This window comes from Trachemys scripta, chromosome 11 (assembly GCF_013100865.1).
Source record: "Trachemys scripta elegans isolate TJP31775 chromosome 11, CAS_Tse_1.0, whole genome shotgun sequence".
Classification (NCBI taxonomy): Eukaryota; Metazoa; Chordata; order Testudines; family Emydidae; genus Trachemys; species Trachemys scripta.
This window is the reverse complement of record NC_048308.1, coordinates 75,780,117-75,804,564: the sequence shown is the minus strand read 5'-3', so window position 1 is coordinate 75,804,564 and position 24,448 is coordinate 75,780,117. Positions and strand designations below refer to the sequence as shown.

General features: G+C 48.9%; 1 protein-coding gene across 1 annotated transcript in view; it reads right to left on the bottom strand.

The window, feature by feature from the left end:
• LOC117884761 (unconventional myosin-X-like) overlaps positions 1-24,448 on the bottom strand; it is a 257,754-nt gene that overhangs the window by 104,093 nt on the left and 129,213 nt on the right. Inside the window, exons 17-21 of the mRNA XM_034785520.1 lie at positions 23,195-23,277; positions 20,314-20,422; positions 11,502-11,582; positions 9,161-9,285; positions 8,714-8,828 (exon numbers count right to left, since the gene is read on the bottom strand). Of these exons, the coding sequence (XP_034641411.1) occupies positions 8,714-8,828; positions 9,161-9,285; positions 11,502-11,582; positions 20,314-20,422; positions 23,195-23,277 (513 nt within the window). The remainder of the gene's footprint in view (positions 1-8,713; positions 8,829-9,160; positions 9,286-11,501; positions 11,583-20,313; positions 20,423-23,194; positions 23,278-24,448) is intronic.

Genomic DNA, 24,448 nt, shown 5'->3' with positions numbered 1-24,448 from the left:
CAGATCTATCTGGGGACACCCCCACCTTTAGAAAATCATATCGGACACTTCCAGGTGAAGGGACCACTTGTGGTGAGATGGGAAGGACCTGCTGAGGAGATCTACTAATGAGTTGTTGACTCCTGGGAGGTGTGAAGCTACTGGGAGGACGTTGTGGGGACACAAAGATCCCAAAACTGGATAGCCTCCTGACATAAGGATGATGAGCGAGCGCCACTTTGTTTGTTGATGGAGACCATCGCTGTGGCATTGTCCATAAGAATGCGAACAACCTTGCCCTGTAGGTATGGAAGTAAAACCTGGCAGGCTAGACATATGGCCTTGAGCTCTTTGACGTTTATGTGCTGGTGACAATTGCTTTGCGACCTGAGGCCTTGCATACTGAAGCTACCTTGGTGAGCTCCCCAACCTTGATCAGAGGCATCAAAAATCAGGGTCGCCAAAGGAGGCAAAGTCATGAAGGGAATTCCATCCAGCATATAGCCAGGGTTTGTCCACCAGATGAGGGATGCCAGGACCTGTGATGGGATCGTCACCAGATGAACTAGCCTGTGTCTGATGGGTTTGTAGACTGTCACCAGCCAGGCCTACAGCGGTCGAAGGCGAAGTCTCACGTGTCTGACCATGTATGTACACGCTACCATATGGCCCAATAGTTTGAGGCAAACTTGAGCCGTGGTGAGGAAATATGCCCTTACCCGACCAATGAGCTATGACATGGTCCAAAAACGGGACTCTGGCAGGAAAACTCTGACTAGGGTAGAGTCCAGGACCCCTCTTATAAACTCTATTGACCGCACTGGAACTAGGGCAGATTTCTGCTCATTTATGATCAGCCCCCGGTTCTGACAAGTGTTTTGTACCAGCTTGAGACTGCTGTGGGCCTGTTCCCAGGAGCTGCCTCTTTGACTCAGTCATCGAGATGGGTAAATTTGCACCCCTCGACGTCTTTGCATTTTGTGAAGGTCTTTGGCACTGTCGCAAAACTGAAGGGAAGCACCATAAACTGGAAGTGGCACTCGCTTACTATGAAGCGAAGGAAGTGCCTATGGCCATGGAAAATGGAACTGTGGAAGTAGGCGTCATTCAAGTCGAGGGTGGCATACCAGTCTCCTGGATCCAAAAAGGGGATGATGGAGGCTAGGGAGACCATGCGGAAACTTCAACTTCTTGAGATACTTGTGGAGGAGAGACAGATCGAGAATGGGTGTTAGGCCCCCCCTTGGCTTTTGGTATTAGGAAGTACTGGGAATAGAAGCCCTTCCGTCTCATATGCAGAGGAAACTCCTCCACGACCCCCAGCCATAGTGGAGATTCTACCTTCTGGATAGGGAGCTGCTCATGAGAAGGGTCCCTGAAAGGGATGGGAAAGGAGGGTGGGGTACAGGAAAACTGAAGGGTGTAACTGGACTCGATGGTGTTGAGCACCCAATGTTCCAATGTGATATGGCGCCAATGATGGTAGGAAGCTGGCTAGCCGATCCAAAAACAAAGCAGGGGTTGGATCCAGAGACAAATCTGGTGTGTTGCCCTCGGGGGCACTCTCAAAACGCCTGCCTCTGCCCACTGGAGCAGCTGTTGGGCCAAGGAGGACGGGCCACCTTTGAAGGAGCAGAGGCACCTAGAATTTCAAGGAAATCATCCGACTACTGCTTAAACTCTTCAATTTTGAGTCCCAAATTGGAGGCTACTTGCTTGAGCAGCTCCTGATGGGCTTGGAAATCATCAAGGGATACACGGCAGTCCCCGCCACCACACTGTCCAGGGACGAGGAAGAGGATGTGGCAACAGGCTGCACAGATGGCTCCTCCTCAGGCTCAGGAGCCGTTTGCTCTGAGGCAGCTGAGGTCTCAGTGCCCTCTTCTTGATGCAGTTCTATTACCGGTGCCTGCTGGGCCCCTGCTCTGCTTTGGGCCTCAGACCCCAACGAGAGTGCCTGGTACGACTGGGCCCTGGGTACCGTGGGAAGCCCCCACGGATTCCAGATCTACCACTGCTGGGGTCACTGGGCACGTGGCCATGGGCCCGCAGAGAAAACTGGCCCATAGTCAGGGCACCGATGCTGGTGGTGGTAGGAGCCCCAGTCACTCCCTGATCCCAAGTACTCCTCTCTGTCCACGGTCTCGAGAGTGTGCCAGAGCCGATGACTAAGTGCACATGTCTGGAGAAGGCAATCGCCCACGGTGCTGTGAACAAGATCACAATCGGTGATGTCTGGACCTCGAACAGTACTGGGAGGTCGACCGGTGCCAGGATGGTGACCGGTGCCTCAATGATGAGTGGTACCGGGACGGTGACCAGCGCCAGGATGGTGACCAGTGCCTTGATGATGAGTGATGCTGGGACATCAATCGGCGCCGGGATATTGACCAGTGCCAGGACATTGACAAGCATCGTGCCAGCAATCTTTGACTTGCAGGCGAGCGGCTCCGCAAACGTGGCTGACTTAAACCAAGAGGTGAGTGGCAACATGGCAAGTGGAACTGCGCTGGTGACAGCGGGGGTGCTCTCAGCACAGGCTTTCCCATGGAGCGGGCCACTCTGATGGGTCCGCAAGAACCTTATATAAGTCTCTGGCTGCAGGTGGCCCGGGAAGCGCCATTAGGTCCTTTGCAGCCTGGAAGGCCTCAAGCATTGATGGCACTAAGAAGTGCATAGAGTCCCGATCGCTCCCTGGAGTCGGTGGTGAGCATTGGGGCTGGATACGCTGGGTGGCAAACCCACACCGGAGGACAGCTTTGGAGGTGGTGAGTGGCCCTGCGCAGGTCTTGGATCAATTGCTTCACTCAGAGTTGGAGAGCCGCTCCTAACTGGACACATCTTCTTGTGCTGCTTTCTGGCCGGCGAGGTGGATTGGTGCTGGGACCGTCCCGGTGCCGATGATGCGCTCCGCACTGATGCAGATGTGCTGCGCGCCAAGTTGTATGGTTCCAACGCCAGGCACAGGGCAGTTTCCATTAGAAATGCCTTCAGGTGTATGTCCCTATTCTTTGGGTACGGGGCTTAAAATTTTTTACAGATTTGGCACCTTCCCTTTACATGTGCCTCACCCAGGCACCTGAGAGAGCTTGTGTGGCTCCCCAACTGGCATCGGTTTCGAGCAGGTGGCACACGGCTTAAACCCCAGGGAGTGGGGCATGCCCCACTCCCTGGGACTCTAACTAACGAACGCTCAAACACTTAGCACTTAACACTAAGGAACTATTTATAGTAAACAAATCTCATGGTCTGAGAAGCTAAGGGCACTTGCAAGAGCAAGCAGTGTTCCAGCCATCGTCACTGGTGGTCAGAAGGAACTGAGAGGGTTCGGGGCCAGTGGCGCCCCATATACTGGCACATGAGCGCGGGGCTCCAGGGGGCACCAGAGCCGGCCCTATGGATACTGCTAAGGGAAAAATCTTCGGCTACCGTACATGTGGGCGCCCACACACCTACATGGAACAGACATGAACAAGCACTCGAAGAAGAACAAACTGTTGCTAACATTCTGTCTGTTTCATTCTGCCAGGCCCTAACCTCTAGCACACATCAGGACAGAGCCTGAGTCTCCTCTTATCAACAAAAGCTTGGCTATTGCCAGCAGGACAGCTGCACTAGTATTAATGAGAAACACAAAGCCCATCCTGCCCTCCCTTCCTCATTTCCTTTCCTAGCCTACACAATCCACTATATTAATTCAGAGTCTTTTCCTTCCTCTTCCAAACAATCACTAGGGATAAAATTATCCTCCAATTCATTTTGCAGGACGTATTCCCCCTTCTCCATGTCACCCCCTCCCTTCTGCCCCCCAAACTCCTTCCTAGGTTACATCCCTCCATGCCATGCTCTCCCCTCAAACCCCTTCTCCCCCCAAAAGAGTCATTGTTTAGTTCTAACTGGGTGACTCTCGACATGAGGTAACACTGCTGCCTTCATAGTTAGTGTAACTGGAACAGAGGGTACACACGGGGCCACTGTTCTCTCTCCAGGGCAACTGATCCCCATCCTGTTCACTTCACTTTCACTCAAAAGACAGAAAATAAATCAAGTCTTCACTAGGAAAAAAGGTACGTTTTTAACTTGTGTTAGCCAAAATGAAGCAACCTCCTGGTGAAGACAAGGCAGTTTGTAGCTATAACGTATGTTAGCAGGTCATGTAAACCCTTAGGCTCCCACTTAGTGTTTACCTCGACTTGCTAATGTGAAGACTGCCTTGTCCAGACTAGGATTCCACCTTCTGTCCAGCAATGTCAACACTACAAACTTCAGCTGACCTAGCAACGTTGATCAGTGGTGTGAAGAGGTGTGATTGCTGGTGGACACAGCAATGTTCTGATAAAAGACCCTAGCATAGACGCAGTCATACTGGTAAAACTGCATGCTTATTATTTTGCTCAGGGAGGGTGGAATGAACTCACACTCCCCCCCACTCTTCCCCTGTCACTTCAAGCTTCAATCTATGCTGATAATGCATCTGACCCCTTAGCTGCGTGTTTCCTCACTCTGACCTATTCGTTCGACCTGCAGCCCTGCTTCAACTCTCCCACTCATCACAAGGGTCATTTACTTGACTTGGTCTTCACCAAGCACTGCTCTCTCTCTGATCTCTCTGTTGCTAAATTCCCCCTCTCCAGCCATCACCTAGTCTCTTTCAACATTGCCCCTCAGCCCCCTCCCTCAGACCCTGTCACTTCACCTTTCCATGACTTCAGTCCATCAGTGCTGAGGACTTCTTGTCCAGTCTCAGCCCTCTTCACCCCGGCCCTGTCTTCCATTGAGATAGTTGTTGAGTCTCTCCATGCTTCACTCTCCTCCACTACTGACTTTTTTGCCCCTCTCCCCATCACAAAGTCCACCCTGCCAACCCCCACCCCTGGATCACCCTGATCATCCACTTCCTCCACTCCTGCTCTCGCGCCACAATGCATCTCTGGTGAAAACTCCGTGACCAGGCCAACTTCCTCCACTACACATTCGTTCTCTCCTCCTTCTGTTCTGCCATCTTCCTAGCTAAACAACTCTGCTTCTTCAATTTAATTGAATTTCACACATGCAACCTCAGCCACCTTTTCACCTCCTTTGACTCACTCCTCAAACCTTCCAGCCTCTTCCTATCTCACTGATTTCTTTCAAGATAAATTGACAAAATATAACAACCTGTCCTTACCACCCCCTTCGCTTGCCTTCCTTCCTGCCTTCCCCTCCTGCAACTCTCTTTTCCTTCTCACTGGTCACAGATGCAAGAGTTTCTTCTATTGTCTCTTTCTCCAACCCCTCCACTTGCCTCCCATCCCACCTCCCCATCTCCCTCATGTTCACGCTCATCCCCACCCTTACACAGCTCCTTAACTTCTCTTTCTCCTCTGGTTCTTTCTTCTCACAATGCAAACATGCTTTAGTCCCCACGATTTAAAAAAAAAAAATTGTTCTTGAGCCCTTAATAATAGCTCTTTAAAAGACTGCCAACTCTTTTTTCCTTAGACCTGCTTCCCACAGGATCTTACCTACCAATTGCCTGAGTTTGCTAAAGTCTGCCTTCTTGAAGTCCAATTTCCTTTATTCTGCTGTTTTCCTTCCTACCATTCCTTAGAATGAACTCTCCCATTTCATGATCAATTTCACCCAAGCTGCCTTCCACCTTCAAATTCTCAACCAGTTCCTCTCTTTTTGTCACAATCAAATCTAGAACAGCCTCTCCCCTAGTCACTTTCTCCACCTTCTGTAATAAAAAGTTGTCTCCAATGCATTCCAAGAACTTGCTGCATAATCTGTGTCCTGCTGTGTTATTTTCCCAACAGATGTCTGGGAAGTTGAAGTCCCCCATCACCACCAAATCTTGTCCTTTGGATGATTTTGTTAGTTTTTTTTTTTTTTTAATTCATCCATCTCTGCTTCCTGGTTAGGTGGTCTATAGTAAATCACCCTTTTATCTTTACCCAGAGGCTTTCGACAGGTCTGCCTCCCACTTCTATCTCAAGCTCAGTGCAAGTGTATACATCTTTGAGATACAAGGCAACACCTCCTCCCTTTTCCCCGCCTGTCCTTCTTGAATAAGCTGTTCCCTTCTATACCTCCATAAATCAAACTCTAATAAGCTTTCAAGCAGCATTTTTCTTACTTTGCCTATCTGCACATTTTAATCATCATCTATGGAAACATTTTTTCAATCAGTTTGTGTGCTTACAGTGAAATCGACGATTACCAACATTTACTGATAAAAATCGAATCCTTCCAACCATGGTTGTTATACTCCAACCACCGCTCAAAGCAACTAATCTAATGACCTACCACCCACTATCTAACCTCCTTAGCAAGAAAAATGAGAAGACCCTTAGGTGCACCTAGCCACTACCAAAATCCTGGATTTTTTTCTATTCAAGCTTCAGAACAGGACACAGAAGCAAAACATAGCTGGTGGCACCGTTTGATGATTTTGTGCTTCAATGATCAGGAACAGTCAGCATGGATTCACCAACAGCAAGTCATGCCTGACTAACCTAATTTCCTTCTATGAGGAGATAACTGGGTCTGTGAATAAGGGGAAAGCAGTGGATGTGTTATTCCTTGACTTTAGCAAAGCTTTTGATATGGTCTCCCACAGTATTCTTGCCAGCAAGTTAAAGAAGTATGGGCTGGATGAATGGACTATAAGGTGGATAGAAAGCTGGCTAGATCGTCGGGTTCAATGGGTAGTGATCAATGGTTCCATGTCTAGTTGGCAGCCAATATCAAGCGGAGTGCCCCAAGGGTCGGTCCTGGGGCCCGTTTTGTTCCATATCTTCATTAGTGATCTGGAGGATGGCGTGGACTGCACCCTCAGCAAGTTTGCAGATGATACTAAACTGGGAGGAGTTGTAGATACGCTGGAGGGTAGGGACAGGATACAGAGGGACCTAGATATATTAGAGGATTGGGCCAAAAGAAATCTGATGAGGGTCAACAAGGACAAGTGCTGAGTCCTGCACTTAGGACGGAAGAATCCTATGCACTGCTACAGACTAGGGACTGAATGGCTAGGCAGCAGTTCTGCAGAAAAGGACCTAAGTGTTACAGTGGACGAGAAGCTGGATATGAGTCAACAGTGTGCCCTTGTTGCCAAGAAGGCTAACTGCATTTTGGGCTATATAAGTAGGGGCATTGCCAGCAGATCGAGAGATCATGATCGTTCCCCTCTATTCAACATTGGTGAGGCCTCATCTGGAGTACTGTGTCCAGTTTTGAGCCCCACACAAGGAGGATGTGGAAAAACTGGAAAGAGTCCAGTGGAGGGCAACAAAAATGATTAGGGGGCTGGAGCACATGACTTATGAGGAGAGGCTGAGGGAACTGGGATTGTTTAGTCTGCAGAAGAGAAGAATGAGGGGGGATTTGATAGCTGCTTTCAACTACCTGAAAGGGGGTTCCAAAGAGGATGGATCTAGACTGTTTTTAGTGGTAGCAGATGACAGAACAAGGAGTAATGGTCTCAAGTTGCAGTGAGGGAGGTTTAGGTTGGATATTAGGAAACACTATTTCACTAGGAGGGTGGTGAAGCACTGGAATGGGTTCCCTAGGGAGGTGGTGGAATCTCCTTCCTTAGAGGTTTTTAAGGTCAGGCTTGACAAAGCCCTGGCTGGGATGATTTAGTTGGGGATTGGTCCTGCTTTGGGCAGGGGGTTGGACTAGATGACCTCCTGAGGTCCCTTCCAACCCTGATATTCTATGATTCTATGAATGGGAAAGTACCATACGGCCATGCTGTCCTGACTTAAAGATGTATCAGAGTTTAGAAGGAATATGCTGAGGTGGCTCCAATCTTTCCACTCAGACTATACCCAGAGCCATGTTATTGATAACCGTCTTCTCCAATCAGATCCCTCACAGGTAGAGTTCTACAGGGAACCACCCTCTCCAACATTCTATTCCACTTCTTTGAGGAGCTGCTAGGAAGACAGACAGACAGACAACATAATTATTGTTGGCAACAACCCATAGACAGCACCCAACTCTCTCTCATTTACATCTAATGCAAACAGCACTATTTCCAGCTCTCTCGGTGCCTGGAAGACATCAGCACCAAGACAAGACAGAAGAGCTAAGATTCACCAAAACAGAAACAAACCTCTGTCGGAGTTGGAGGCTCAGCATATGGATAGATTTCCCTGAAAAATGTTGATGACTACATAGACTCCAGCAGTTAAGCTCCTGTAGCACGAGACTGATGCAAACCTGAAGATTCAGCTGACCTCCCACACACATTCTTTATATACACCAAAGCAGCACCTCACTAACCCACCTCAAAATCCATGAGTTGGCTCTGTACATAGTGACATGATCACAGCGGGCAGGAGTTAGACTGGACATGAGAAGGGAGCAAAGTATTGTTTTGCAGGTCCATCCAAAAATCCAAAGCTAGTTCTGCTTGGGTCCTTTAAAACTAGACTTGACTAAGCAATAGTAAACGTACAGTAGGGAACAATCCTGTGCTGTCCAATGGGAGAAAGAAAAGGGCTGTTGGGTCTCACCTAATCTATCTCCAAACATATAATTCGGGAAGCATTTGAGACATTACAGGTCAGCAGCATAGCTCAGTCAGTGACTTTCAGTGGTATGACTACTCAGTGCCATTAGTTTACTTCCACCTGCTGTTTACTGGAGTGCTCCTCTGTATATCACCTTTCAATTAAACGCTCTTGCATCAGGAATTACTTCCTTCCCCTCACCCAATGGACCTTTTTCTACACTGAGGTAATACCTTGTTTTTACCCAGCTGCCACTCTTTCCTGGTGCTGTCATATGTCTGTAGGAAATGTGCACACACAGCCTTGGTGTTGTCTGGGACACTCAGAATCTTCATGAGCATCTTGTACCTGAGAACCAAACACAATCTCTTGACATAAAAGTATGTACGATACTATCCTCTCCATTTCTAACATGCTTCAAAACCTTCCTCTTCCCATTCATCCTCCCACAAGGTTGTCTTATCTGCCCATCTGGGAACTTTTCTTTTTCATGTTCTTTATTCAACTGCGGTTGGACTGACCTCCAGTCCAGAAACTTTCACCTCCGACTTGCAGCTATCCCCATAATATGGTTGACATGGAGACAACACAAAAGACATCCAAAATTTGGGAACAGTGCCAGTGACTAAAATTATAGAGAAAAGAAACATACCACCACCCACCTTCATGTTACCCATTACCTGTTGAGGAAATCCGGGAAGAGACGCCGTATGGGGAAGCCTGCTCTTCGAATTTTCACTGTCTCCAGCATCCCAGAGTACCGGAGCTGGTTTAGAACTACATCCGGGTTAAAGAGGTTTGGTGCCTAGAAGACCAAGATTAGAAACAAAGCAAGAGAAAGAGAGAGATCTAAGCAAATAGTAATACCAGACTTAACCTTTTGCTTGCTGGCATGGTGTCTGTTTATCTGAACGTTGTAAGGGGCACACAGACACATACCCACAGCTCCCTGGGAAGTTAACCCTGAATGTTAAGGGCCCCAGCTGAAAGATGGGCCAGTTTGACACAAATGGCAAGCAGCTGCCACAAAAAGACACTCAGCACTGGAACAGAGGCAGGAGGGAGCTGGGTGCACCTATATCAAGAGCAAACTGCAACATCTTCCATAGCTCAGAGTCTAGCAAGGAAGTGGGCAATGAACTGTGCTGAGCCACTGCTCCCTCCACTCCCACTGCAGCCCATTCATGCAGAAAATTACACTGTTCTCAACTGAGGGCTCTGATGCAGCTGGGGGATCAGCAAGAGAGAGGGCACCTGGCTTCCTGCTCATCAAATGTAACAGTAGTGTCCAGCAGCCCAGAGGCAAAACTGCAGGCATGCCTACTGCCTTCACAGCTCAACTGGATGAGCGAGAATCCAAATGAGAGCCCAATGACTCCCTGAAAGAACGGAGCTAAAAGGCAGGAAGGAGCTTCCTATACTGGGGCAGGAGCTTGCAACAGGCCCTGCTCCTAAAGAGAAACACTATCTCTAGGATACTGACTGATGGACATCACAACACAGAGATTCTGCCCTTCTCCAAGTTCTCCATCTAGTCTGGTCAAGACTCCTCCTTGCTGCCACTTTTCTGAGTGTCAAGGTGAAACTTTACAGAGAGCTAATCTGAAGCATCTTCACTCCTGCCCTGTTAATGGAACGAAGTTTTATCCTCTTCTCTGTTTCAGGAAAGAGCTCTGCAGGGGGACTTTTCCTGCAACAAGGCCCTGTTTGGAAAAGGCCCATTTCGACAGGTTTGTCTCCTCCTCTCCCCCTCCCGCCCCCACTTCCTATGTGGGGCTCCAGACCTGGAGAAACTGGTCTGTTCTCTCGCTACCCCCATCTCTAAGAGACAAGGAATCAACAGTGATAGATTTTCTGAGCCCAGCAAATTAGAAAGAGGCACAAACATCATTGCAATGTGAAAGCAAATCTAGCTGATACCATGGAGCATGGCCATAGTGCAACATGCTGCAGAGAAATCCCCATTCAGGGGTGCTGCTGTACAAGTCACAGGTGAATGAGAAGTTTACTGGCCCAGCTTGCAAGGCCTTTGATTTTAGGATAGTTAAAAAAAAACGAAGTGGGAAATGGGGGACACAAAGAACCCTTGACATTTGTTTAGCAGAGCCACAACTTCAAGCACCTCTGCAATTATCTATAGATCAAATAAATGGCAGATGACACAAATTAACACCTTCCAGCATAATAAAACTCATCTCTGCCCATCCTCCCACTTCTAATATGCTGACACCTAGAATGACTTCTCTCCCAGACAGAGAGAAGAGAGATAATAATGGTTGGGGAGGAGAGCAACAACGGGAACCCTGGTCTGGAGATGGGAGAAATGGAAGGCACACAGAACCCTTGGCAGGGGGAGAAATTAGGGATCATACAAATCTCTGGCAAGAGGAGAGAATGGGGGACCCTGGAATGGAAGGAAGGGGTAGCAGGGACATACAGAAAACCTGGCATGGTGGCAAAATGGAGGACCTTGGTATGGGAAGCAATGGGAGTGCACACACAGCTCCTGGCATAAGGGTGACAATGGGGGAACCAGGAACACACTAGAGTCCCTGGCATGAGGGAGGGGATGGGGGCAGTCCCAGAGAGTCCGTGAAATAGAGGGGGAGGGACATGGGGAGGGAGGAAATGGAATATTCAAGGAGCCCCTGATGTGTGCAATGCACTTAGCCTACGGAAGCTATGAAGTGTGCAACCCCCTAGTCTACTACACATGCCCCAAATCCCAGAGCAGATTCCCACTCCCAAAACAAACAGGAATCACTCGCCACCTTTGTCCCACTGCAGGCGATGCACAGGGTCCTGCTTCCGAGCTGTGTTAGCACAAAGAATGGTGGGAACAGTTCTTACACGCCGTGCATATTTGTTTTTTCACACAATACGAAGGGTGGGATGCATTTTTCTTCAGTTTAAAAAAAAAACTCACAAGAGAGGGGCAAGAGGCAGAATTTCTCTCCCCATATCCTCATCATGGGCTCAGGAAGATGTCCCTCCTCCCTCCCCCCGAGGGGTGGGACTCACCTTTTCCATGTTTGGTTTGATGCAGCGAATGAAGAATGGATTGGAAGTGCTGAGTGTGGCCATCAGGGAATGGAGAGAGTCCTGAAAACACCAAGATAAAACTAGAAAAGCAGTCATTCCAGCAGGGCCTGGGGGTCTATGGGCTCCTGTCTGAGTACAGGGGACTCTTAAGCAGCCCCCTATTCCTAAACTCTCTCCTTGACTCCACCCTCTCTTCCTCCATGCTTCTCCTTGAAGTCACATAGTCAGTTTAATAAAAAATTTAAAAATCACGTCAGTGAAAAATGTTTACCTGCTGTTATTGACTAACCTTGCAAGGCCTTACACTTAACAGCATTTTTTTGTCTGTAATGTGGTAACTTTTCAACATTTCAACCAATTGATTCCAAAATTTCAGGAAATATTTTAGGCATCAATGAACAGAACCCTACTGATTTTGGTGAAAATTGGAAAAACCAAAAGGGGGAAATAAGGGAGACACAGAGCATCTAGCACCCAGTTACCAGAAGCAGCAGCTTCAATCAGCAAGGTAAGTAGAGAGCAAAGAACCAGTTGATGGTGGCCATTAACATCTTCCAACACAACAATACCCCCATTTTATAATTACCAGTCCTCCCAATACAGTTTAAAACCCTGGCACCCTAAAAGAGAAAAAAAAAGAAGAAAGAACGAAGAGGGGCAATGAGGGTGCACACAGAACCTCTGGTGGGAGGGGAAAAAACAGTTACTAACCTCCCGTAACTGTTGTTCTTCAAGCTCCGTTGCACATGTCCATTACAATATAGGGGTGTGCACAGCCCGAGCACAGTCACTGGAAATTTTTCCCTAGTGGTATCTGTCAGGTTGGCTCTGGTGCCCTCAGGTACCGTGTGCTCCAAGTGCCAATATAAAGGGCCTTGCTGACCCCCACCCCCACCCCAGTTCCTTCTTTTCAGCTAACTCCGACAGGGAGGGTCTTGGAATGGACATATGCAACACATCTCAAAGAACAGATATGGAAGGTTAGTAATCATTTTTTCTTCTTCAAATTCTTGATCATGTCTACTCTAATGTAGGTGACTCCCAAGCAGTTGTATAGGAGGTGGGCTTGGAGTTCACGGACATGCCGACTGCAAAACCGCTCAGCCAAAGATGGCATCATCCCTGGCCTGTTGGGTGATGGCGTAGTGTGCCAAGAACATGTGTGCCAATGACCAGATGACTGCAATGGAACGGTGAAACCATTTTCAGGAGGAAAACCGGGTGCGGACACAACTGCACCTTATCCTTAAAGAAAATCATATACAGGGGCTCCAATGTGAGGGCACAAATCTCCAAAATTCTTCTAGCCAAAGGGATGGCCACTAAAAAGGCCACCTTCTGGGAGAGGTGAGTTAACAAATACATTGCCAGTGGCTTGAATGGGACCCATAAGCTTTGATAAGACGAGGTTTAGGTCCCAGGGAGGAATGGGATCTCTAACCTGGGGGGTATATCCTCTCTAGGCCTTTAAGGAAACAGATAACCATGATGGAAGATGGACTGACTGTCGACCGGGGGATGGGAGGCCAACATCACTGCAACATCAGCCTTGATGGAAGAAACAGCCAAACCTTGCTGTTTCAGAAGCAACAAGTATTCCAATATAACCTGCAATGAAGAACTTGGGGGTGGAATTCCACGCTGGGAAGATGGGAGAAACGCTTCCATTTTGCAAAGTAAGTAGCTCTGATGGAGGGCTTCCTGCTACCTAGCAGGACCTGACAAACCTGTTCTGAGCAAGCCTGCTCTTCAGAATTCAGCCACGAAGCTTGTAGGCTGTCAGATGAAGAGAGCTGAGGTTCAGATGGAGCAACCAGCTGTGGTCCCGAGAGATCAGGTCAGGATATAAAGGAAGCGGGAGCGGGGCCTCCACTGAGAGGCCTAATAGGGTGGTGAACCAATGTTGCCTGGGCCAGGCCGGGGCTATGAGAATGACCCAGTCCCGCTCGATTTTAATCAGAACCTTGTGCATTAGCAGGATAAGAGAAAAGGTGTAATACAGGTAATCTATCCACGGTAGCAGAAAAGGGTCCATGAGAGACCCTGGGCTCTGCTTTTGTAGGGAGCAGAACTGGTCGTATATCCTGTTGATTTGGGTAGCAAACAGATTTATCTGAGGAGTCCTCCACCGTTGGAAAATGTTCTTTGTGATGCCTGGCCAAAGAGACCACTTGTGGTGAGTGGAGAAAGACCTGCTGAGGCGATCCACCAGCTGGTTCTGTGCTCCCAGGTGGTGAGAAGGCTTGAGGTGGATTGAATGCACGATGCAGAATTCCCACAGATAGCTTGCTTCCCAGCACAGCAGGGAAGAACATGCCCCACCCTGCCTATTGATGTAAAAATGGCTGTTGTGTTATCCATGAGAACCCATGTGTCCTGGTTTGCAGTGTGAGGCAGGAACGTCTGGCAGGCTAGGATGACTGCCCTGAGCTCTCTGACACTGATATGAAGAGAGAGCTTTTCTAGTGACCAGAGGCCTTGAGTCCTGAGGGGCCCCAAATCGGCTCCGCAGCCCAGTGCTGTTGCATCTGAAACTGGGGATGCTGAAGTTTTGGGCCACAAAAAGGGTATTCCTGCATGAACCGTGCGATGGTCCAGCCACCGATCCAGGGAAGCAAGGACTCAAAAAGGTATGGTGAGAACTGAGTCCAGATGGCGACAGGTAGCTGAGTACACCATGGCCAGCCATCCTTGACGAGATCTGAGGTGCAGCCTTGCGTGTTGCACGACGTAAGTGCATGATGCCATGTGGCCCAGAAGTCTCCGGCAGCTCTACACTGTTGTAACCAGGTGGGTCTTGAGGGAACTTATTGGGACCATGGTCGCTTCTTCCCCCAGAGGCCCCGTGCCCCCCGTTTGCTCCTCTCTGCCCCCTCCTCCCATTGCTCGCCCTTAAGGTAGGGAAAATGGGAGTAGAACCCCTTTCCTCTCAAGTTTTGTGGAACCTCTTCCATGGCTCCCATCTGAAGAAGGGATTGGGCTTATTGGACCAAGAGTCGCTTGTAAAAAGGGTCCCCGAAGAGGAAAGGGGAGTAGAAACAAACTGGAGACTAGTGTATCCCACTTCCACTGTGCACAGCACCCAGTGGTCTGAGGTGATACTGATGAAGTGGGACAGACGGTCCAAAAACAGAGGTGCAACTGCATCCGATATAAGGGATACTGGGATAGGGACCTTGAGCACCATGTCAAAAGGAGAGCTTCAAGCTCCCTGAGTGCCTGAGAGCAGCATGCGTCAGTCCCAAGGCAGAAGCTGGCAAAGGCAAAGTACTGGGCAGACTGCTGGGGCCTGTAATGATTCCTAGAAGCCGCTGGGGTATATAACCCTAGGGACTTCATGGTTGTCCTGGAATCCTTAAGCTCGTTTTGCTTAGCACTGATCTTCTCTGAGAAGAACAAGGATCCTTCAAAGGGGTGATACTGGAGGGTTTGCTGGACCTCTGAGGAAGACCAGAAGACTGTAACCAAGAGCTCCTGTGCATGGTTACCACGAAGGCCATGGATCTGGCCACAGAATCAGTCACGTCAAGGGCTGCTATGGTTTTCCCTGCATCAACCAGTGAGGAGACTTCCTGCCTGGCTTCTTGAGGGAGCAGATCCTTAAACTTGTGCATGCCATCCCACATATTAAAACATAACAACCCAGCAGTGCCTGCTGGTTTGCCATCCTAAGTTGCAACCCTCCAGTAGAGTAGACCTTTCTGCAAAATAAGTCCAACTTTTTGGAGTCTTTTGCCTTAGGCGTTGCCCCCAATTGCCCTTGGCAATCTCTTTCGTTGGTGGCCAATGCTACCAGGGACCCTGGAAGGGGATGTGAGTATAAGAACTCGTAACCTTGGGCTGGCACATAATACTTCTGCTCCATACGCTTTGACATAGGGGGAAGGGAAACAGGGGTCTGCCACAGAACCGTAACCAGGTCCATGATAGCCTCACTGAGTGGCAGGACCACCCTCGAGGGGCCCGCTGGTGTCAAAATGTCCAGCAGGCTATGAGAAGACTCCTTGACCACCGCTGCCTGGATGCCCAAATTTGATGCCACCTTCTTTAACAAGTCCTGGAGAGCCTTGTGGTCATCTTAGGAAGGAGACATGCCAGCTGCCAATACCATCTCCTCTGGGGAGGAGGAAGCCAGCATCAACTGAGGGCCCTCCACCCCTCCTTCCGTATCAGCCGAGACCCATGGGCCCTCCTCTTGATGCTCGGTACCGGAGTCTGGATCAGGAGTCTCCCATCGAGCCACTGGTGGTACTCCACTCTCGGAGGCCACCAAATAGGAGTGCCTTGAGAGGGGACCCTGGGCTGGGGGGGAAACCCCACAGGTTCCAGAGTGCCATTGCAATGGCACCAGCCTCTAAGGACCAGAGGGCAAGCACTCCGTGATACGCTTGTGTTTGGTTTGGTGGGGTAGGAGTGCCTCGGGGAGTAGCGCAGGTGGCTGCAAACAGAGTATGACCCTACTTCTGACTCCGAAGACAGAGTCCTGGCGAGGCGACTAGGGAGGTGTGGACCCCATCAGTGCCGGAGATCAGTGCTGTGATAGTAAAGCCTGCGCCGAGGCTAGCATGGAGGGTTTTCCCCTGGATGGTATTACGGTCCTGATTCCAGGCAGAGGCTGGGAGAAGATGGTTCCCTGGCCGATGATACCAGTAGCACCAATTCCTGCACCGCTGGAGATGTAGACAGCAGCAACGAGAGCAGGTCCCTGACTGCTGCAAATGCCTCCAGAGTTGACAGCATTGTAAACATACTGGTAACAGGCTGCCTGCCTGAAGACAGTACCACGGGGCAGGAGTTAGCAGGACCTGTGTAGGCTCCTGAGTCACTGGTACCAGCTGTTGCGGTGCCAAAGTAGAAGAGTAGCCTGATACAGGTCTCACTTTATCCCTCCCCCCATGAGAGGAAATGGGGGGCACACAGGACCCTGACATGGGGAGGAAGGCAGAATAGGGGCACATACAGAGCTCCTGCTGGAAGGGATGGGAGAACTTGGTATGGGGAGGAAGGGGGAAAATGGGATATGCAGAGTCCCTGGCATGGTGGGGGAAGAGAATGGAGGACCCTGTGTGATGATATCGGGGCTCTGGCTATACAACTTATGAATTCTGGTTGCTACTGCAAAGTTATTATGAACTGTTACTATGGAAACTGGTGTACCATGAATGCCTATTGCCTGTTTATCCCCCAAGACTTACCAGCCTGAAAAACATGTCTTTTGTGAAGGAAGGGGGAAAGTCTGAAGCAATTAAAAGTTACTAAACACAGAAGAAAGAATGACAGGAGACCATCCTCAGGATTAAATAAGGAGTCACACAGGGAACTGGAGAGAGTGCCACCCCAGAACAGGAAGCTTTGGAAATAAGAGAGAAAGATCACAGAAGCCAGGGAGGAAGTGTGCATGAGGGAGAAGCAACCCAGCATATAGGGGTCTGCATGAGGCAAGGGGCTACTTCCCTGAGCCCAGATAGCCACCCAAGGACTGGTAAGGGAAGGGTGGGCAAGCAATCACCACTGTGGTTAGGACATTCATTGTTTTCTAAATAATGATATAAAGCACAAGAAAATACAGATCGAGTAAAAGAGCAATTGTGTTGGACTCTGGGCAAAGTGTCTCCCCTTGTTAAATGTTTTACAGTTCTACACATCTCCAGAGAGAAATAAACCATGAACCAGAAGGCTCACATATTTTAGTGGGATATTGGCACATGGTGTGTTTAAGCAACTGGGGTATTTTGGGGGTTAGAGCTGGTCCTGAGGACTAAAGAGCTCCATGTCCAGGAAGGGGTAGCAGACAGAGTTAGGGCCCAGGAAATGTACCAGAGAGACTAAGAGAGGAAACAGAGCTGCAGCCTGCTGAGACCCAGGGAAGCTTAACCCACCCAGAGATCCAAGACTTGGACTCCCTTCACAGCAGTCTGATGGGGAGCCAACCAAATCTATGACACACTAACATGGAGGGGAGGGAGCAATGGGAGGGGTCACAGAACCTGTGGTGGAGGGGAGGTTGGGGACGCTGGTATATAGAGAAAGTGAGAATGAAGAGGCATACAGAGCCCCTGGCAAGGGATGCCACACAGAGCCCTGAACATGTGGGAGGGGGCACAAGAAAAAGGGGTCACCCGATGAAAATAACAGGCAGCAGTTTTAAAGCAAACAAAAGGAAGTATTTCTTCACACACTGCACCGTCAACCTGTGGAACTCTTTACCAGAGGATGTTGTGAAGGCCAAGACTATTACAGGGTTCGAAAAAGACCTAGATAAGTTCCTGGAGGATAGGTTCATCAATGGCTGTTAACCAGGATGGGCAGAGATGCAAAACCATGCTCTGCAGTGTCCCTAGCCTCTGTTTGCCAGAAGCTGGTAAAGTGGGTCATGGGATGGATCACTTGATGATTCCCTGTTCTGTTCATTGCCTCTGAAGCACCTGGCACCAGCCACTGTTGCAAGACAGGATACTGGGCTAGATGGACCATTGGTCTGACCCAGTATGGCCATTCTTATGTGCCCATGTAGAAACTATTGCCTCCACAAGACGTATCAATACTTAGCTTAAACTCCCGCCCCTTCTCCCCCGTACAGGATCGGTACTTGAAAAAACAAACTGTGACACTCAAGACATTGCTGAATAAAGCAAAGCCATATTCTTGTTTAACACAGGAACAAATCAACATACCCTTAGAGCCCCGACCGGGGTTATTCTATCTACTACCTAAGATCCACAAACCTGGAAATCCTGGACGCCCCATCATCTCGGGCATTGGCACTCTCACTGAAGGACTGTCTGGATATGTGGACTCCCTACTCAGACCCTACGCCACCAGCACTCCCAGCTATCTCCGTGACACCACAGATTTCCTGAGGAAACTACAATGCATTGGTGACCTCCCAGAAAACACCATCCTAGCCACCATGGATGTAGAAGCTCTCTACACTAACATCCCACATACAGATGGAATACAAGCTGTCAGGAACAGTATCCCTGATGATGACACAGCACAACTTATTGCTGAGCTCTGTGACTTTATCCTCACGCACAATTATTTCAAATTTGGTGACAATATATACCTCCAAACCAGTGGCACCGCTATGGGCACCCGCATGGCCCCACAATATGCCAACATTTTTATGGCTGACCTGGAACAACGCTTCCTCAGCTCCCGTCCACTCATGCCCCTTCTCTACCTACGCTATATTGATGACATCTTCATCATCTGGACCCATGGGAAGGAGGCCCTGGAAGAATTCCACCATGCTTTCAACAGCTTCCACCCCACCATCAACCTCAGCCTGGACCAATCTACACGGGAGGTCCACTTCCTGGACACCACCGTACAAATAAGCGATGGCCACATTAACACCACCCTATACCGAAAACCCACCGACCGCTACGCCTACCTTCATGCCTCCAGCTTCCACCCCGGTCACACCACACGATCCATCGTCTACAGCCAAGCACTGAGGTACAATCGCATCTGCTCCAACCCCTCAGACAGAGACCAACACCTACAAGATCTTCACCAAGCATTCTCAAAACTACGATACCCACACAAGGAAATAAAGAAACAAATCAATAGAGCCAGACATGTACCCAGAAGCCTCCTGCTACAAGACAGGCCCAGAAGAGAAACCAACAGAACTCCACTGGCCATCACCTACAGTCCTCAGCTTAAACCTCTCCAACGCATCATCAGTGATCTACAACCCATCCTGGACAATGATCCCTCACTTTCACAGACCTTGGGAGGCAGGCCAGTCCTCGCCCACAGACAACCTGCCAACCTTAAGCATATTCTCACCAGCAACCACGCACCGCACCATAACAACTCTAACTCAGGAACCAACCCATGCAACAAACCTCGATGCCAACTCTGCCCACATATCTACACCAGCAACACCATCACTGGACCTAACCAGATCAGCTACAACATCACCGGCTCATTCACCTGCACGTCCACTAATGTTATATATGCCATCATATGCCAGCAATGCCCCTCTGCTATGTACATTGGCCAAACTGGACAGTCACTACGCAAGAGGATAAATGGACACAAGTCAGATATCAGAAATGGCAATATACAAAAACCTGTAGGAGAACACTTCAACCTCCCTGGCCACACAATAGCAGATGTAAAGGTTGCCATCTTACAGCAAAAAAACTTCAGGACCAGACTCCAAAGAGAAACTGCTGAGCTCCAGTTCATTTGCAAATTTGACACCATCAGATCAGGATTAAACAAAGACTGTGAATGGCTATCCAACTACAGAAACAGTTTCTCCTCCCTTGGTGTTCACACCTCAACTGCTAGCAGAGCACCTCACCCTCCCTGATTGAACTAACCTCGTTATCTCCACACTGATATATACCTGCCTCTAGAGATTTCCATTACTTGCATCTGAAGAAGTGAGGTTCTTACCCACGAAAGCTTATGCTCCCAATACTTCTGTTAGTCTCAAAGGTGCCACAGGACCCTCTGTTGCTTTTTACAGATTCAGACTAACACGGCTACCCCTCTGATACCATATTCTTGTTGTAGTCCACATCCTCTCCCCATTCCCAATTTATCACCTCACCGCATATTTTACATTACAGTGTAAACTATGGGAGAGAGACATTGTCTTATCCATCTGCAACATCCCAGCACGTTTACAGGGCTGGAAAAGAAATGGAAGGAATCACTCATTCTCTTGTCTCTTTTCTTCACCCCTCACTTAACTTCTTATTCAGCAGCCCCTCACCAGTTCCTCCTCTTCACTCTGAAGAGTCGCCCACTTTCTTGGGGAATTCCTTACCCTGAACTGGGAACTGACGGTTGGTCTGCGCCTCTGGGTTCCCATCTTCAGAGTTTCTTCACTGCTCCGGCTGGAGACTCTTTCAAAGAGGTCATAGATGAAGTCCAGCCTGGCGGTGAGGAGGAGGGTCAGACACAGAAAACACAGGACATCAGATCCTAGGGTCAGCTATGAAAGAATCAGAGCTTGTGTGCTCATTTACCACCCTATCCCTGTGCCAGGCATCCTATTTATACCTTCCCAAAACACCACTACAGAACAATGTGGCTGCAGCACAGGGCTGAGCAGGGCATCCCCTCCCTCTAGATGCACAGACCCTCAAACTGCTGCAACACTGACAGCAGCCCATTCTCCAGCTGCAGAGCTGCATTCCCTGTCTCTTACTACCTTGAAGCACGATGTTACACAGACAGTGTCTGCATTCTGGCTTAGGCAGCACATCTCCCTCTTGCTACACAGACCCCCAAGCAGGAACTGCACAAACAGCAACCCACGTTCCAGCCAGATTGCTGCATCCCTCCTCTCATGGCACAGCCACACCGTATTCCAGTCACGTGTCATGTAATTGCCTTCACAGATACCCACTCTTGGAGATGAACCATTGAAAGCATGTTACCCTAGAAGGCTCTAAGCCTTGAAACATATGCAGTCTGTTCCCAATATTTCTGCTGATTTTCCTTTTCTCATGCAGAGGCATTCATTGGCTCTGGTATCTCCAAATTATTATTATTGTTATTTCTAGCAGTTTTTACTTTTCCATCTGGCTGAAAGTTTCTTAGTTTGTCTATAACATGGACAAGGGTGATCCAGTGGATACATTGTACTTGGACTTTCAGAAAGCCTTTGACAAGATCCCTCACAAAAGGCTCTTAATCAAAGTAAGCAGTCATATGATAACAAGGAAGGTCCTCTCATGGACCAGTAACTGGTTAAAAAGACAGGAAAAAAAGGGTAGGAATAAACAGCCAATTTTTCAGAATGGAGAGAGGTAAATAGTGGTGTCCCCCAGGGATCCGTACTGAGACCAGTGCTGTTCAACATATTCAAAAATTATCTGGAAAAAGGGATAAAGAGTGAGGTGGCAAAGTTTGCAGATGATACAAAATTACTCAAGATAGTTAAGCCCAAAGCAGACTGTGAGGAGCTACAAAGGGATCTCACAATACTGGGTGACTAGGCAAGAAAATGGCAGATGAAATTCAATGTTGATGAATGCAAAGTGATGCACATTGGAAAACATAAACCCAACTATAAATAAAAAATGATGGGGTCTAAATTAGCTGTTACCACTCAAGAAAGAGATCTTGGAGTCATTGTGGATCGTTCTCTGAAAACATCCACTCAATGTGTAGCCGCAGTCAAAAAAGCTAACAGAAAGTTAGGAACCATTAGGAAAGGGATAGATAATAAAACAATAAATATCATACTGCCTCTATATAAATCCATGGTATGTTCACACCTTGAATACTGTGTGCAGTTCAGCCTCTCCCCCAGAACCTCCTACAGCTGTCTTCTGTGACTTCTCCCTCTCAGATTGTCCCTGATCATAGATAGCCCCAGGTGCTGCCCCACCCTCTTAACTGGCCAAACAGGAACACCAGTACTGGCACAGGGGAGCTGGACCTGCTTCATTTAAAGGGGTCAGCCACCCTGTGACATCCCTAAAGTAATATCATCTATCCGAGCCCACCTTCTAGCAAAGGAGTGAGATCCTGTAGCTGCTGATGGTCCATGTGTCTGAGACCCTGCACTAGGGCCTTTACCCCTAGATGATTTCATAGCAAGAGCTCCCTGTATCCAAAAGCCCTTGGAAGCAACCTCAGATGGCAATGAGGTGACCTCTGAAGGTCCTAGGAACATAGGACTGAGGCCTCCTGTGTCCTCAAGTCCAGTCCCCCTCCATTGCAGGTCCTCAGTTTGGAGCTCTCCGATCCAGATTCCCAAGCCCAAGAACCTCAAGAAAAACAGGCAATGGGGAGATGACAGAAAAATTCTGAGTATGGCTCTTTATGCCTTGCTAGCAGTTTAAAGGGGCTGTAAAGGTATATAACAGCACCCTGGAGGATTCCCCCAGCACAGTGATGGCACCGGACCACCATTGCTAGCCTTACACCCTCTGCCCCATGCAGCCCCCAGCATGGGGAAGCGCCATGGGATTGGTCAGGGACACAATGGGAAGAGGCCACAACGGTTTGCATTTTTGGTATTGTAGGCTGCAGAGTAGCCCATTGGCATCCGTAGGGAAGCTGCCATAAACTAGAGCAGACCTTAAGACTGCTCTAACTTATGCTGGGGGCTGTGCTGGCCACTGGAGCAGCAAATGTGGCATAAAGAATCTGAAAGCCCCAGAGGCAAACAGCAAATGAATGTTGCACAGATTTCACCACTACGGCTCCTGTAAAATTGTCCTGTTGGCTTCTCCTCCCCCTCTCAAGCTACTCATTCAGCATTTCCTTTCGTGCCCCTTCTTCCTCCCCGCTCTCCGCAGTGTGAGGGTGAGGATGGTATGTACATGCATGGCTATGCCTGTGAAGTACTGCAGCTCCCTGAGTCAAAGGATCCCTTGGGAGTTCCCAAGTGTCACCTTTCTGGCACAGAAAATCTTCTTGGAAAGAAATAAGCGAAGTCTATCCCATAACAAAGGCAATGCTGATACTCAATGCATGTTTCTTTGTATCAATTTCTTTGCAGTAAAACTGATTTCTTCTCCAGCCCCCACTCCTGCTGCCAATATACAGAGAGATAGGAACTTGGGTAATCATATAAAGTAACTCTTTTTCTCCATGACCCTCCTATCATGTGAATTCTGCTCAATTTAGTCCCACAGAGTCTCCTCATCCTGGCCTCCATTCTCCCCTGCAGAGCATTAAGGGCTGCTTACCTGCTGTCCTTCAGCATGTTTAAAATGTCATCCCGAAAGGTGTCTCTGTTCTTCTCCAGAAACCCTCTCACATCATACAAGACCTGTGACACAGACAATACATGCTGACTAGTACATAATAGTGCAAACAATTCAAGCCACAGTGACACCCCCTCCCCCACACATGCCAACATCCAGGGCCACCCTGCACGCAGCCCCACTGCGTACCAATGACAAGACAACAGAGCAGGAAACTCCTACATGCCCAGGCACTACAGGCACATGAGGTCAGAATCCAGGCTTTCATTTACAAAAAAAGTTTGTTTCTAGCGCTCAAAGTTCCAAAGAAAACCTTCAAAATGTAGAAAGTCTGCACTATAGAGCCTATGCTGACATAGCTGTGTTGGTGTAGACCTCTAGTGTAGACGCCGCATATGCGGACAGAAGGAGTCTACCTGCCAGCGTAGAACCTCTCCTCCCCAGCCAGCCTTAGCTATGTCACCGGAAGCATGCCTCTGTTGAGAGAGCTGTGTCTACCCTGGTGGTTTTGTCAGCAGAGCATACCCTTGTCTTTCTCCATTCACGCACACAGATCGAGGACTGCTGACCCCCACTCCTCACAATACACACAGCTGCCAATCACACCACCACACACACACACACACACACACAGTGGCCAACCCCTTCTGCCCCCCTCACATACAGCAGCCTATGTTTAGGGCACTGAATCCCTTCCACACGCAGAGGCACATGCCACCTTGCAGGGCAGGTAATATCTTTCCCATATGGGAACCAACACACGCACACACAGAGCACCTGTGCACACTAACGCAGAGCTGACAGATCCCTCACATATCAGATCGCAATGCACTTTAATTTACAAACAAATCAATGAGGCCACATTGTTAGGGCCACAAAAAGGGTCTCCTAGCATTGCAGGACCACTGGGGGAGGGCACTCTTACCCACATTTCTCCTGGGGCCTGCCAAGAAGGCTGCAGTTGTAATAGAAAGAAATGTCCTAGGAAGACGGAGGATAGTTCTGCTGTCACATCACCACACACAGCACTCAACTCAGCATCAAATAGCAAAGGCCAACTAATTCAGAAGGCAGGAGTAGAGGCCTGTGTAATGTACAGTGGCAGAGTGACAGAGGAAGATTTAATCACTGAAGGAATAAGCAGCAAGGTACTAGGACAGTGGTTCTCAACCAGTACTCCGGGGCCTCCTGGGGGACTGTGAGCAGGTTTCAAGGAGTCCGCCAAGCAAGGCCAGC